Source organism: Eubalaena glacialis, chromosome 4 (genome assembly GCF_028564815.1).
Source record: "Eubalaena glacialis isolate mEubGla1 chromosome 4, mEubGla1.1.hap2.+ XY, whole genome shotgun sequence".
Lineage (NCBI taxonomy): Eukaryota > Metazoa > Chordata > Mammalia > Artiodactyla > Balaenidae > Eubalaena > Eubalaena glacialis.
Window position 1 is genome coordinate 300,241 of NC_083719.1, and position 15,019 is coordinate 315,259.

The following is a 15,019-nucleotide window of genomic DNA, read 5'->3' on the forward strand; positions in this document are numbered from 1 at the left end:
CGTCCCGGTGGGTGGGCGGTGGCGTCCACACCGGCACCCAGGGGAGGGTCACCTCCAGGTCACTGGGCGAAAGGCTAGCAGGCACCCACACTGGAGGCCAGTGCCTGCCTCTTGATCAGGCTGCCACGTGCCCGGCAGGGGAAGTGGGTGTACCAGGACGGACAGCCTGTGGCCCACGCCGGAAGGCAGCTTCACCTTGTCAGGCCGTGGCAGACTCACCGAGTCTTGGGGTGGTTTTCCATATAAACACTGCCATTCAGTCGAAAAGCGTCTTTGAAGTCAGGAAATTTCCAACTCTCAGTTTTACTCAGCGGGTTTCCAAAAAGCAGGGGAGGGGGCGCCTGACCCTGTGTGTCTGTCGCACTGCCTGGCGTGCTCTCCCCCTGCACCTGCCCACGTACAGTCCACGCTGCCGTAACAAGGACACCCCACAACGGAGCCCGGAAGCAGGGGGTTTCTTCCTTTCCCGAGGAAGTCAGTCGGGGCTGGGGGGCAACCCGGGGGCTTCCAGGTGCCCCACGTACCCTCCTGCGTGGGCAGCTGATGTGGAAGAGTGGAGGTGGGGGCCCTAAGCAGACGTGCCTGTCCCGACGAGGCGACGCCACGTGGAGACGGGGTTGTGGTGAAGCTGCTACCCGCCTAGGAGCACTGGAGGCTGAAGCGGTCCGAGGCGGCGCAGCCCTGCCCTCACCTGATCGCCGACTCCCTGCAGTAAGTGTTGTTTAAAGCCACCTGCTTTGTGATACTTTCTTACCCCGGGGAGCGAGGGGAGCCGCAGGACAGAGCCCCCTCCTTGCTGGAGTCTGCTTTCCCCCAACATGGAAAGGGCTGTAAGTTTACTGGGTAGGCTCCACTTGGAAACAGTGTCTGTGGACTCCCCTTGGACTTGCTGTTTTCTTTTTATAGTAAAACTAAAAATTTTAACTATTAAAATCAAAGGCTGTCTCTGGCAGGGAGGCCCCAAGGATGACCTGCAGGAGATGACCCACAGCTCCGGGCGGCTCCACCTGGGGGACGGGGTCCCCCAGGACATGCAGGGGCAGGTCCGCCCACTTTGCTGCCTCCCCCACCAGCCTGTCTGCAGCCTGCAGAGCCGCCTCCTTGCCCCCCAGGCTCTGGACCCCGCTGTCCCCACGCACCTCTTTTCAGCCCCAGGCCCACGCCTGGGACAGGTGCTTGGTCCTCCCACTCTGGCCGGGTGGGCTGCCCCTGCCCCAGAAGCCAGAGTGGTGCGTGTCCAGTCTCTGCTGAGGAGGGACTGGCTCCCAGGGCCCAGGATGTGCCGCAGCCTCTGCGCTACCCCTGACCCTAACGCGCACGTGGGCGCACACGCACGCACAGGCGTGTCCGTGTTAATTTCAGGGCCAGAATACAGTCTGCCTGCTGGAGACGGCTCCTTAAAGCCTCCTTGACATGAACTCTCACTTGTCAACAAAGTTTTCTCCCAAACGCCTTGAAACGTTTTTAATGGACTTGATCAAGCAGTTGTTGTAGGGTCTGTGGTGGGCGCTGCCCAGACGCTGCTGACAGCACATGGGGCAGGACTTTGATAAGGCACGCGGATTGTGATTCGGGTCACACAAAGCTTGACTAGACTACGTTCACAAAATTAGCATTCACAGTCTTCACCATTCACAGCTTAAAATACATTCCAATTCCAGTTTCAGTGAAATTTCTCCATTAAATCTCCTTTAACAATAGAGATCAATAGTACACAGTATGTGAGCACTGTAACAAAATTATTTTCAAGAAAATACAGAAGTGAGAGTGACCCCTAAATTTGTGTACTTTATGGTCTACCACAAAGTAGGCCAAAGTTCGGTATTAAATAAATAAGAATTCCTTCCTAATAAAAATTCTTACAAGTTTTCCTAAGGAAATACATTCATAAGACTGTTTACATTCTGTTTTACAATGACAAGAACAGCTAGGATTCTCATTTATGAAATGTATCCACAGTACTAGGGTTTATAACACCGTGTCACAGACCAAACACAGTCTTTCAGGTTGAAATGTCCGGCCTGGAACCTTCACGATGCTGTGCTCAGCTTGTGCCAGTCACAGAGAGCCTGCCTCCCAATCCCAGAAAACACTGGCTGCAGAGCCGGCCCAGGAGAGGTTGGCCACCTGCAGGTTTACTGTCTACTGTGTCGAGTGGCTGTCCAGAGCTGCTCTCCCCGGCTCAGCCTCTGGCCCTGCAGCCGGGAATCAGATCTGGGTCCAGCGGTCCAGGGGAGTTGTTAAGGCAGCTGGAGATGCCGGGCTGGCTGGGCTGTGGAGTCTGGACTGGCCAGCCTGCTCTGGATGAACCACTCCAGTGAGTGGACGGAGCATGTGCCTTGGTCTGTGGGTCAGACAATGGCTGGCTTTTGTGCTCACAGAGTGGGTCAAAGTGGCTGCGAGTGTGGGCACAAGTACTGCAAACCGTGTGTCACTCCTGTCCTGGTGACGGCTGAGTGAGCGGCTCACGTGGTGAGCAGATCCGCACATCAGCCTACAGACCCAGAAGCCACCGTACTGAGACTGGGGTGTCTGCGGGGCGAGGGCTGGGCTCTGAGAATCTCAGCACAAAAAGGATGAGCAAACGAAGAATGTTTCTGCGGCTGTACCTACAGTCCCTAAGGTGACAGGTGGTTCAAAGACCTGGTGAGTGGACACGAAGATATCCCGCATCCCACCCTGGAGTCGGGGCTGCCCCAAGGTGAGAAGCCTGGGGGCTTTGGGAGAGGCCAGCCTGGCCTGGAGTCTTGGGTGGGTATCACAGTGGGCAAATCTCATCTGGTTTGGGTCTCAGTTTCCCCAGCTGTGATGAGAATGGACACCGGTGGCAAGAACTCAAGCACAGACTGTCCCTGAGTCAGGGGTGACTGTGGAAACAGTAACACATAAGTGCCGGCTCAGTTCAAATCCAGGACAGGGGACAGAGGGCCCACAATGGAGTCTCCCGGCAAGGGCACCCGCCCAGGCCTCCCAGAAGGCGGAGGCGGCTCACGGCCCACTTCCTGGCCCGCAGCGGCCTCTCCCCAGGAACCCCATGCAGTGACGAGGTTCAGGCCTTGCTGCACAGCTGGTCCCCGGGGAGTCCAGCTCCTGCCCACCCCAGCACCCGAGTGGATGGGTGAGCGTCCAGGGCTACTCCAGGCGACCGGAAGACCCCTTGGGAGTGAGCCCATGGAGGGCACGGCCCCAGGTGAACACGGCCATAGGAGCAGACCCCCGGATGGGCGGCTATGGCGGGGGTAGAGACCCCTGGAAGGCGAGGTCGTGAGGGTCGAGGTTATCGCCTGGGGCGAGGTAATGGGTGCAGATCCCGGGAAAGCCGCCGTGATGGGGTCGGAGACCCCCCGAGGGGCGCGGCCATGGGGGGAGTGGAGACCCCAGGGGGGCGCGGCCGTGCTGCACACCCCCGGGGGACGAGGTCGTGCGTGCAGACCCCTGGTGGGCGGCCATCACAGCGGCGTCTCCTCCTGCTCCAGCGCGTGCGGCGGCGCGTGGCACGACGGCTGCAGCGAAGACAGCTTGAGCAACGCAGGGCGGCGGCGCGCGCGGGGCCGCTGGAAAGAGCGCCGGCTATGCACGCGGCGCGCCGCCGCCGACCGCGCGTGCGCGCCAGGTAGCCCGCGGCGCTCTGGCCCCGCCCCCGGAGCAGGCCCGGCTCCCGTATCGGGGTCGGGCGGCGCAGTGGGCGGGGCGTTCGCGGGGCTGGGCGGGGCCGGGCTCGCGGCGCGCACGCGGAGGGGCTTCTCGGCGGCGGGCGGGGCCACGCGCGGGGACGAGCGTCCGGTCAGCGGCGCGTCGGAGCCGGTGTCACCTGCGGGAGAAGCCGGCGTGAGCGCGCGGCAGCGCGGCACCCCCCGCCCAGGCGGGACCGGGGACCACACCCCAGGCCCGAGGAGGGTGCGAGGCCCGGAGGCGAAGCCGCGGGAAGAAGACTGCCGCAGAGGCGCCGGCCCTCGGGGAGCCCCCCTGCACTGCCCTCGGTGTGAGGGTCTCTCCTGGACTCACTTCTGTCAGTGGGCTTTCCAGGGCCGCGGGCCTTCAGGGAGAAAAGCACCTTCCGCTTCCCTGTGCCCCGCCCCCTCTGAGCTCACGTTCTCCTAACCGACAGCCTAAAACAGTCACGTCCTTCGACAGCGGTGATCCCCCACCCCGCTCGGTTGGAGAAGCAGGAAGTCAGATGGGTCTTTTAAGAAACGTGCGCTGGAACAAGAGGCTTGTGAGAACAGGCTTAGAAGGAGGCAGGCAGCTGCCGGAGAGAGTGTGCAGAAGCTCAGGTCCAGGCGGGAGGAGGCGGGCGCTGCGAGAGGAGCAGAGAGGCGGGGTTAGAGGGGCCAGTTACATGTGTGTGGACTCGGGCGGGGCGTGGGTCTGCTCCTCGGGGCCGTCGGCCAGCAGGAAGGAGTCCACGGACTTGCCGCTGAGGCGGAAGGGTGCCAGGCGGTGGAAGTTGCTGGGAGAGTGGGGGATCTGCACGCGGGCCCTCTGGGAGGGCACCACCGTCTCCCCAGGAGACAGCCAGGGTGGCACCGCAGAGAGGATGCCGGGGTCCTCGTCCGGGGAAAACACGGGGTTGTCAATTCCTAGGAGAAAGGGCAGCGGCTCATCAGCTCCCCAGGCACGCCCGAGGGCAGAGAGGGAGGGAGCTGCCCTGGGGTCAGACACCAGCTCGTCCGGCGGCCGCAACCTGGAAGGTCACCTGGAAGGTCAGGGTCCCGGGCCTTTGGGGTCTCAGGCCCTCCACCGGCTCTCGCTCTCCCTTCTTGCAGAGCAGAGCCTCGGCCTGCTGCCCACAACTGTGCAGCCACGTGGACCCAGCGCTCGACTGCCCAGTCCTCCCGCCCGTGATCGTTTCTGGGGTAGCAGAGGGCCGTCCCCTCACCTGAGGGGGAGTCTGTCGCTGTGTCCTGCGTGATGTTCGCCAGGAACTCGATCCCCCCACTCATCTCCTCGGCATCATAGCTGGGGGCTTCCTCAGGGTCTGGAAGTTCCAAATCTGGTGGCAGGGAAGGGGCAGCATGAGGGGAACAGGCTGGAGGCGCAGACGACCTCGTCCCACGCTCTTGACCAGCGCCCTGGGCCAGCCTGCCGTGCCCAAGTGCTGGCGTTGCCTCCACCGCACCCAGCAGCCTCTGGGCAGCTCATGGACGGCGGTGCCCTCGTGGTCGCACCAGCACGGGGCTGGGCAAAGGGAACCACACCGGGGGTTCCCGCTGCTCCCCCTCCCCGGCCACACTTGGCCGTTCTGAGGAGGGGGGCAAGCTGGAAGGGAGGGGCTGGGACCACGTGGCCACAGGGGAAGGGGATGCGGAGCCCAGCTCCAGGGCACTGCCCACCAGAGCAGCTGCAGCGGGAAAAGCAGGGCAGCAGCCTGTGCAGGAGGGTCCTGGGTGCCGAGGGGAAGGGTCTCCCTGGAAGGACAGCCCTCTGCACCCGCCTGCCCCTGGCGCGTTCCTGAGTTCCCACTGACCAGCGATGCTGACCAGCGATTCTGCCGCGGCCCAGCCGTACCTTTCTCCGTAATGGTGAAGTCGTGCAGGGGGCTCACCATCGGCAGTTTCCCGTTGGGAATGCTGCTGTTCCTCTGAGAAACAGAAGGGAACTGCTCACAGCTCTGGGGCGTGCCCGATCCGCCTGTCCACCCCCCGGGGAGACCCCCGGCCCTGCCGCCAGGGCACCCCCCTCGGTGAGGCTCAGCCCAGGCGTGGCCCTCTCACCCGCTTCTGGACACGCTCCCTCTTGAGCAGCTTCGCGGCCTTCTTGTGCGGGTTGACGCCCAGCTTGGCCGACTTGAAGGACTCCAGGCGTTTCCGCATGGTCCGGTGGAAGATCTCCTTGTCCTGCTTCTCGTCCTCGTCCGCGGTTAGCTCGTGTCGACTGTAGAGATGTTTGTACTGGGGGAGGAGGGGGGGCAGGACAGTCACGGCTGCGCCCGGACGTGAGCCTGGGGACCGAGCCCCGCCCCTCCCCCGGCCCCCGCCCCCCCCCCCCCCCCGGCCCCCGCCCCCCCCCCCCCCCCCCCCCCGGCCTGCTGGAGCCGTCCTGCGCTAAGTAAGGACCCGCCCTGTCCGGGGCGGGGCGAGGGGGGCGAGAATGCTGCCCCGCCCTCGGCTCTGGCGGGAGGGGTCCGGGCACGCCCACCTCCTGCCGGGGCTTGTACAGGTACTGCTGCAGCGTGTGGTGAGTGACCATGTCCTCCGTGTCGCGGATGCTCTGTCGCCTCTGCTCCAGGGACTGCATGTCCAGGCGCACGGCGCTGGCGTTCTCCCTCCTGTGCGGGGCCTCGGTGAGCGCACGCTGCGACGCACCCTGGGGCCTGGGGGCCGTCCCCCCTAGGGCTTCTCGGCCTCCTAGCAGTGCACCCGCCCCTCCAAAGCCCCGGGCTTCTCCCCGGCACATGGCTGCCGGCGGGTGATGTCCAGAGTAGCCCTGAGCTGACCGCAAGCCCCAGTCAAGCAACCCGGCCGAGCAGAGGCCGGAGGCCTGAAATCCAGGACCGGCGGCCCTGTCTTTCCTGGCGGGGGGAAGGGGCACTCCCAATGAGGCCTCCGGCCTTAAATCTGCCGCCCGGCCCTGCCTTGCTGCCTCTGCATCAGTGCAGACACCAGCACCGACTGACACTACGGGGGAATCTGGGGCGGGGGCTCTGGCCCCGTTCCCACGCCCCCTCCGCTCCGTGCCGGGAGCCCCAGCGTGCCCACTGCTGGTGCCTGCGGCTTGGTCGCGGGGCCCGGGGAGAGCCTGGCCCGTGGCAGCCCTGGGGCACGTACAGCAGGTAGGAGACGGAGGCCTCCACGGTCGAGGGGCGCGGGGTGCTGAAGTCCACGTTGACCATGTTGTCCGTGCTGGGGGAGCGGATGAAGGCCAGGGACCCGCGGCGCTCTCCCTGCGGAGGTGGCAGCCTCATCAGCACCCGCGGCCTGGCTGCAGAGAGCCGGGTGGGGCCAGAGGGCCCCAGCCGCTGCGAGGTGCTGTGCGCTGGCCCCCAGGCACCTTGCAGCCACGGGAGAGCCGAGACCCTGGAAGCCGTGGTGGAGGCCGTGCTGGAGCTAGATGGCTCGCAGACGATTGTGCGAAGGACACGGCACCTTGGTGCACCTCGGGGAGTGTCGGGAAGACACTACGAATCCCCACGGGATTGGGAAGGTGGCCCTGTCCCCACTGGGGCTCCAGACCAGCTGCCCTCGTTTACCCCAGAAGGGCACCCCCAGGCCTCCAGAATCAGATTAAAACCACACAGAGCAGAGCCCTGGGAGAACGGCAGTCCCACTGCCCAGCGGGATGCGGCACTGTGTGCTGGGCTGCCCTAGGAGAGGGGGGTGGAGCTGGGAAGGGTGGCCGGGCGGGGGCCAACCCGCCACGGCAGAGCGGATGCTGCGGGCGGGCCTGCCCGAGGCCGCGCTCACAGGCACAGCCCGGTGGACATGCCACCCCCTGTCTGGTCTGAGCAGGGAGGCGCCCACAGGCCTGGGTCCCAGGCACCGACGTGGCAGCAGCGGGTGGAGGGGAGGCTGGCGCCCTGCTGGGAGCCTGTGTTACCTCGTGGGGACTGGGGGCCGCAGAGGGCCCCCAGGAGAGAGGGTGCAGCCAGCAGAGGGGGACACCACCAGGAGAACACCTCCCACCTTCCCAGCCCCGTTCAGGCTGCGAGGCCTCGGAGGCATCACAGTCACAGGGGTCGGGATTCGTGCGCTGCACTTTCTCAGCCAGGGTGGAAGGTGCAGACGACAGTCCTTCCAGTAGCTTCCATCCCCTGGCCTCGCCCCTGCTGGAGCCTGGAGCTTGTGCATTTTGGGGTTTGCGATCTCAGACCCACCAGCGCCACAGACTGGGGGCTGTGACATAACCCATTCTCGGGAGTGCCTGAGGACCTGGGAGCTCAGGTGAACTCGCGGCTAAGGCATCGAGAAGACCGTGTGTCGCCCGCCAGCTGCCCCCAACCCCACCCCGGGGCCTCGGGGTGCAGGACCCTGAGGCCCACTGTGTGGACCCCAGCAGCTGTCCACATCTGTGTCTGTCTTGCTTCAACCCCGACTCCAACAAAAAGAGCAGACGAGATGTCTGGTACCTCGGCCACGTAGCTGATGGCATCCTTCAAGTTGAGCTCGTGGAAAACATTCAGAATCCGATCTCGTGACTTTTGAGCTGACCTTCTCATAAGGATTTTGCTGAGGAATTTCCTATCAAAATTGGACCACCTGGGGGGTCAAACCAATAGCTGTCAGGGCTCGGCAGGGCCTGGGTGAGGCCCCAGGACAGAGGAACGCTGGTGGCATTTGTGGGTAGCAGGGGTCCCCCTCCCACCATCCAGACTCGGGATGGACACAGTGTTTGGCTGCTGGGACAGGACACCTTGATTTCCATTTCCTGTGACAACCACACAGGCGAGCTTTGAAAGAAAAGATGTAAGCCTCCATGCTGCCACCTAACGCCTGCCTCACAGTCGTGTGCGTTGCTCCTGCCTTCCTGTCACGGCATTGGTCATTAGCGTGTGCGTAAAAGTGGGATTACACCTTCTCTAATGCGATGTTGCAAGCAGTTTTCCTGTGACTGCCTAACCCTCCAGAAAGATGGGTGGAGGGCGGGGTGGGCCGGCAGGGGCGGGGCCTGGGTCTCTGGCTACAGTGACCTGGGTGCATTTTACCTGCACCAGTGGTAGGCTGGGAGAAGCCACCTGAGCTCTCACACTTAGAGAACTAGCCTGCCGAGGAGACTTTAACTCCAACACAAATCGAATATTTGGGTTATTTGGGTCAGAAAAGGAGGTGGCTGGGCCAGACTTGAATGGGCACAGTGGACATGGGGGGACAGGGGTGCCCAGGGGGAGGAGGGGATCTAAAGGAGGGAAGGGGGTTCCCAGGAAAAGAAGGAGAGGGATTCTAGGAGGAGAAGTGGGCTTTGGGAGAGGAGGGAGCTCCAGCGGGAGAAGGGGCAGGAGGGGGAGGAGGGGGGACCCAGACAAGTGGGCAAGTGGCTTCTGGCTCCTTTGAGGGCAGTATTCTTAGGTCACTAGGGCTTTGTGGGGTTAGGTTTATGGTGATGCCAGAGATTCCTTCTATAGCCTGGGGGTCCCGCGGTCATCAGTTAAAGGAGGAGGGGGACTAACAGCCGAGACAAACGTGCCTCTGAATTTTCCTATTTCACTTCGGTCAGGGGCCACTCCAGCCACTTACTTATCTCTGAGATAATTGTGTCCAATTTGCCCTGATATGTCCTCGATGGCTGAGAGGATGTGGTCAAAAGCCTTTGGGAGGAAAGGCAAGTGGGTCAGCATCACCTGGACAGACCCGTCCCTCCCTCTCCCCCTCCCTCCTCCTCTCCTCTCCTCTCCCCACTCCCCCTACCCGGCCGTGCAGCTTCTCGTTGAGCTTGGGGTCTCGCTGTTCACTTCTCTTCACCTTCAGCCACTGCACCAGGGGCTTGATGGTCAGGCCCTAGAAGACAGGGCACCCGGGCCCTGAGGCTGGAGCAGGCCCCACTGTGGCCCACCAAGCCAGAACCCACCCACACCCGCATGGGGAGGAAGGAGCCGCCCCTTAGCCAGGCTCCAGGTGGTCTGTGCCCACCTCCCGGCGGGAAGGAGCCCCTGCCACCTGCGGGTCACCGGACACCCTCGGAGGCCCCTGGCCGGCTCCTTAGATTAGCCAAAAGCAAGGCGAAGTGGGGCCCTTCCCGGGCGTGTCTGGTCAATGAAATATTAACTGGGGTTTCGCTAACCAGCAACAACCGAGGAAGGACGTTTTTAGGCCAAGTCGTGCTGCATCCCCAGTGGGGCCACATGAAAACCTACAAAACTGCTCCTAGTTACTAAAATTATCAAACCCAACTGGGCCTGGAGCCTGTGAGAGTGGGTCCCGCCCACTATGGGAGGGGAGGGCACAGTACCTGGAAGATGACAGTGAAAAAGATGACGATGATGGTGGTGCTGACGAACAGGTTCTTCTCCTTGACCTTGTTCTCGTCCAGAAGGACCACCAGGGCATAAGCCACGGCCCCGCGAAGGCCACCGTAGGACATGACCACCTGGTCTATGATCTCCAGCTGCACCATCCGGTACCGGTTCAGAATCCAGGTCTGCAGGACGACACCTGCAGGGTCCAGTGTGCGCTCAGCAATTCTGGGAGGGGGATGCAGCCCTTCCATCCCTGCCAAGGCCCTCCTTGCAGCCGCAGTGCAGGAGGGGCCACGGTGGGAAACCCCCTCCTCCAACAGCCGCATTCTGCACGTGGGACCAGGAAACTCCACCCTGTAGCCCCCTCCCGCCAAGTCCCTTTGTCCACTTTAGACCCAGGCCCCTGCCCTCTGGGCCACCGGCCAACCTCCGCACACCCCGCAGCTCTGCTCCCAGCAGCTCTGGAAGTTCTCAGGTCTCACTGTGACCACGGGTGTAACTGCCCAGCAGCTCCAGGACCTGATGCCACCTGTCTGTGGAGCATCTGCTCCCTGGAGCCCTCAGTTCAGTGACTGTGGGCAGAGTGGGTGGGGGCCACCTGGACCGGCTCTCGTCTCCTCCCCTCCCTGGCCCTGGGTCAGAGCCGCACACCAGGGACCAGGGACCTGAGCTGGGTGAGGGCAGCAAGGGCTCCTGCCTCTCACGTGCCATGGTGACTGATGCTGTCCCCGAGTGGCCACATCCAGAGTGAGTCAGTGGGAAGCCACGTGGGTTCCCCTGGGTTCTGGAACCTTCCACTCTGACCTCTAGGTTGTCCTATTTCAGTCGTGAGGCTACAAGGTTGTGAGAAGGCCTGTCCCTTCACTGAGGAGGACCAGTGGCCAGGCCAGCCTGAGGCTCCACAGGGTCTCTTGAACCTGCCATTCACTGGGCTATGGGGCTGGGGGCTGGGGGCAAATGCATGTCCCTGGTTCCACAGACTCCCTGCAACCAATCCCTGCTGTTGCCCGACTGTGTCCCCTCATCCTGCCATCATCCTCCCATCCTCCCCACCATCCCCCCATCATGTCCCCATCCCCCCATCACCTCCCATCCCCCATCCTCCTCCCATCCCCCATCCTCCTCCCATCCCTATCACCTCCCATCCCCCCATCCTCCCCCTCATCCCCCATCCTCCTCCCATCCTCCCCACCATCCCCCATCATGTCCCCCTCCCCCATCTCCCCATCACCTCCCATCCTCCATCCTCTCCCTTATCCCCCATCCTCCTCCCATCCCCCCCTTGTCCCCATCTTCCCTCCACTGCCCCCCATGCCCCCCACACCCTCACCAATGGCCCGGTACACAGAGATGAAGACCAGTGTCAGAAGCACGAAGGCTGTGTTCCACTTCCAGATGAGAGGGTCCACGGCCGAGATGCCCAGGAACATGAAGATGATGGTCTCGGCCCCGCTGGCCAGCATCTTCATCGTGTAGCGCACCGTGGTGGCGGACTGCTCCGAGATGTTGGCCTTCACGTACTTCTGACAGCAGATGCCGCAGAAGGTGATGCTGAGGGACGGGTCGGCCCACCGTGAGGTCTCGGGCCGAGGCTCAGCTCCCACCGGACCCCGTGGGGCTAAGGGCCCGTCTCCGGGCAGGCGGCACCTCAGGGCCTCTGCGTCCCAGATAAACGTCCGCCCCACTGGTCAGCCCTCCTCTTCGTGAGCACAGCGCTGCTCCGAAGGACTCGGTACCCCGTGCCGGGCGTGTCGGCCCCCGCGCCCCGACACTGTTTACGGGCCTCTGGAGGCCTGGGCCCCGCACTCCAGCGGGGGCGTGGGCCGCCTCGGTGTCTGTCCACACCCCGCAGCGGGGCGGCTCTGAGACTCAGAGCCCCGGGAGGGGCTGCGTGCGGACCCTCCCCCTGCTCAGAGCAGGCGCTGCGGCCCCTGGACGGTTCTGTGAGAACGCCAACTCCTTATCGAAGAGACTGAATAGACCAAATTCTTTGCGCCCACAGTGAATTCCCACTCAGCGTGGGGAAGTGGGCCAGGCAGACCAGGCGGGAGACGGGCCACCCCTCCCCTGGGCGGGTCCGCCTGGCACGTGGGGGCCAGGTGGCGTGACCGGCCTGCAGCCACCCCACCCCCCAAGGCCCAGGACCCCGAGGCTGTGGCCCACCAGCAAGGGGGACTCACGCCAGGATGGCCGACAGGGACAGCATCTCCGACGTGAGGTAGGACAGGTAGGAGAGGACGAACACGAAGCCGGGCTCGATGATGCGCACGTGCTTGGTGAAGCGCGTCACCAGCGAGAGCAGGAAGGCGAAGACGACCCCCACCAGCGTGCCCCCCAGGCTCACCACGAAGAAGGACACTGCAAGGGCAAGGACGCCGGCGCTGGCCCCTGAATGGCCCTTTGTGGCCGCGGCGTGGGCGAGCTGGCCGCCGGCCTTCCGGGCCATTCCTCGTCGAGGTCTCCCGCTGACCCCACGAGGCACCAGCAGCTCAGCAAACAAGAAGCTGATTCTCTCGGAGGACAGAGACAGGCCGGGTGTCGGCTCCAGCCTCCACAGGGACAGCTGGGGAGGGGACAGCCCTGCGCCCGAGGGAGGCCCGGCCGCCCCCCCGTGGAGGCAGCACTGAGACCAGCGGCCCTTGGGCGGAGCGCTGGCAGCAAGGACTGGGTCCTGGGCCCCCAGGGACAGCCAGCTGTCACTGTCCCTGCCCAGAGAAATGCCCAGGACCCCCAGGATACGGGATCCACGTCCTCCTCGTGGGCCTGATGGGGCGATGACCCTTGCCGCCCAGGGTGCCTGGGGCCTGATCAAATCGCGTTAGTGAAACACGAGGGGGAGGGAGGGCCCTGTGGCCGAGACTTGGAAGTGGAAACGCCTTTTCCTACCCGGGCTGTGGGTCCCAGGCCGTCCCAGACACCGCCCTGTGGGGCCCATGTTGTGGAGAAGAGACCGGCCCCAGCTCTCCCCTGATGCGCGGCCCCGCCAGTCACCCACCTATTCCTTTCGCGCAGTCCACACCAGTCACCTTGTCACCACCCAGCGTCACGAAAGATTCAAACACGTTGTACAGGACCTACGGGGACAGGTAGACGGGACACCATCAGCCCTCGGTCAGCGCTGACCCCTCCCTGCCTCGGGCCCCAGGCCCTGTGGAACTTGAGCTGAGTGAGGGGACTGTGGCAGCCGTGTGAACGGAAACCGAAAACCCCCGGGAGGAAATCGTCCCGGCAGCAGTGTGGGGACTGGGGGCAGGAGAGCAGCCTGGGAGGAGTGAGAACCTTCAGAGAAAACCTGGCCTTTCCCACCGTCGGCTAAGCAGGGCGACCACGAAGCCAGCCCACAGTGACAATCCTCAACGTCATTTCCCAGGACAAACCCAGAGTTTCATCTTGAGCGACTTTGCTGCCATGTTGGGCCCTGACTGTGAGGAGGCACCCGGGGCATCTTTGCCTGTTGACATGTGAACCTTATCCCACCAAGACGCTGAGACAAACGCCCAGCACCTCATGCTCGGCCTCGGGAGTGGGCGCTGCTGTGTTCTCTGAGCTCCTAAACGATGCAGTGGCTCCACGTCCGGGGCAGGGGCCCAAGGGGCAGCCCGGGGTGGGCTGCAGGCCCCTTGGGAAGAAACCTGTCTCTGTGCTCCCAAGTCTGTGCTCTCCAGCGGGGGAGAGGGCCCTCAAGGGGCGGGTTGCAAAGCTGTGTTAACGGAAGGAAACCCACGCAGTGCCGATACACAGGGACTGCGGGCGCGGCGCAGCCGTGAAGGTCACGGGACCAGACCACAGCCGCCCCGCTTCTTTACGGGAACGGGGGTCCTGGGGAGATGAGCCTCACAGAGGGGTCAAGTGAAGAGCTCCCTGGCTCGGGCAGAAGTTCCCGCTTCTACGAGACACGAAAGCGTGGGGCTTTTAGAGCAAAGAGGAGACTGCACGTCTGCTGCGTCTGCGAATCCGCGGGCCGGGCGCCAGCGGGCAGGTGCCCAGACGCACCGCCGGCTGATGCGGGGAAGGAAGGCGGCTCTGCGCTGCCCCCGCCCGGGACCTCACTGCCCCGGAGCCCGCGGCCCGGTGTCGGGGGAGATGCCGACGTCCAGTCACAGCCGCCTCCCGTTGCCTGCACCTTCTGTCCCCCCCGCACGGAACTGACGCGGGCCCCTGCCGGCCGCCAGGGTCGTGGGCACCCGGCAGCGCAGCTGATTCCCCTCCGTGGTTCCCGTGAGACTGTGATCATCCACCGATTCCACAGTTGGGAACGGGGGCCCCGGCCGGGACCCAAAGCTGGGAACAGTGCTCGTGGGATTTCAGCAGTGACGTCGCTAACTGCGAAGGTGTGAAGTGGGCTCTAAGAACCATGACACTCTGACCAGAGCCGCCGGTCATTCTGAGTCAGGCGGCCCTGGAGCAGGACAGCCCGGCAGAGGCGCTGGCGGGGCGAGCGCAGTGGCCCCGAGAGGCAGGTGCCTCCCCCCGTGTTCTCACCACAGTGACGGCGTCGTTGAGCAGCGACTCCCCGAAGACGATGATGAACAGCACCTCGTTGACGTGCACCTCCTCAAACACTGCCAGGACAGCCACTGGGTCCACGGCGGCGATCAGGCTGCCGAACAGGAGGAAGTCCAGCAGCCCGACCTTCAGGTCTCCTGGAAGATGAGTGGGCCATGGGGGAGGGCCCGGGGCCAGCCTCCCAGGCAGGAGAGCCCGGGGGTCAGCCTCCCAGGCAGGAGAGCCCGGGGGTCAGCCTCCCAGGCAGGAGAGCCCGGGGGCCAGCCTCCCAGGCAGGAGAGCCCGGGGGTCAGCCTCCCAGGCAGGAGAGCCCGGGGCCAGCCTCCCAGGCAGGAGAGCCTGGGGTGGGGGCAGCCTGCCCTCCTCCCTGGCGGGTCAGTCCACCACCCACCAGCCCTGCCAGGAAGGTCTCAGGACCGCACTGTGGGCTCACGGCCGCCAGGCTGTGTGTTCCAGGACCCCATTTCTGCCATGGCCTTGCCCACTTGCAGGGCCTCTCTATGGCCCAGAGCTTCTGGGTGCTGGGCCGCTGTGCCCAGATGCCCCCCCAGGTGACCTTTCCTCGGAGGCGCACCCTGGCCTTGGGCCACACCTCAGAGCCTGGAGCCCGGCCGCCGGGCAGCA

At 64.2% G+C, this 15,019-nt stretch overlaps 1 protein-coding gene across 4 annotated transcripts in view; it reads right to left on the reverse strand.

Annotated features, from left to right (window-relative positions):
* Positions 1-3,646: 3,646 nt before the first annotated feature.
* SLC9A3 (solute carrier family 9 member A3) overlaps positions 3,647-15,019 on the reverse strand; it is a 38,823-nt gene continuing 27,450 nt past the window's right edge. Inside the window, exons 3-17 of one of the 4 annotated variants that reach the window (XM_061187622.1) lie at positions 14,372-14,532; positions 12,885-12,963; positions 12,070-12,247; positions 11,220-11,440; positions 9,883-10,085; positions 9,342-9,431; positions 9,171-9,241; positions 8,066-8,195; positions 6,768-6,883; positions 6,139-6,268; positions 5,715-5,891; positions 5,509-5,581; positions 4,880-4,978; positions 4,340-4,580; positions 3,647-3,811 (exon numbers count right to left, since the gene is read on the reverse strand). In XM_061187622.1, coding sequence (XP_061043605.1) covers positions 3,808-3,811; positions 4,340-4,580; positions 4,880-4,978; positions 5,509-5,581; positions 5,715-5,891; positions 6,139-6,268; positions 6,768-6,883; positions 8,066-8,195; positions 9,171-9,241; positions 9,342-9,431; positions 9,883-10,085; positions 11,220-11,440; positions 12,070-12,247; positions 12,885-12,963; positions 14,372-14,532 — 1,973 coding nt within the window. In that variant the 3' untranslated portion in view covers positions 3,647-3,807. Of the gene's footprint in view, positions 3,812-3,837; positions 4,581-4,879; positions 4,994-5,508; positions 5,582-5,714; positions 5,892-6,138; positions 6,269-6,767; positions 6,884-8,065; positions 8,196-9,170; positions 9,242-9,341; positions 9,432-9,882; positions 10,086-11,219; positions 11,441-12,069; positions 12,248-12,884; positions 12,964-14,371; positions 14,533-15,019 lie in introns of those variants that run through there. The other 3 variants (XM_061187621.1, XM_061187623.1, XM_061187620.1) reach the window with 3 other exon arrangements.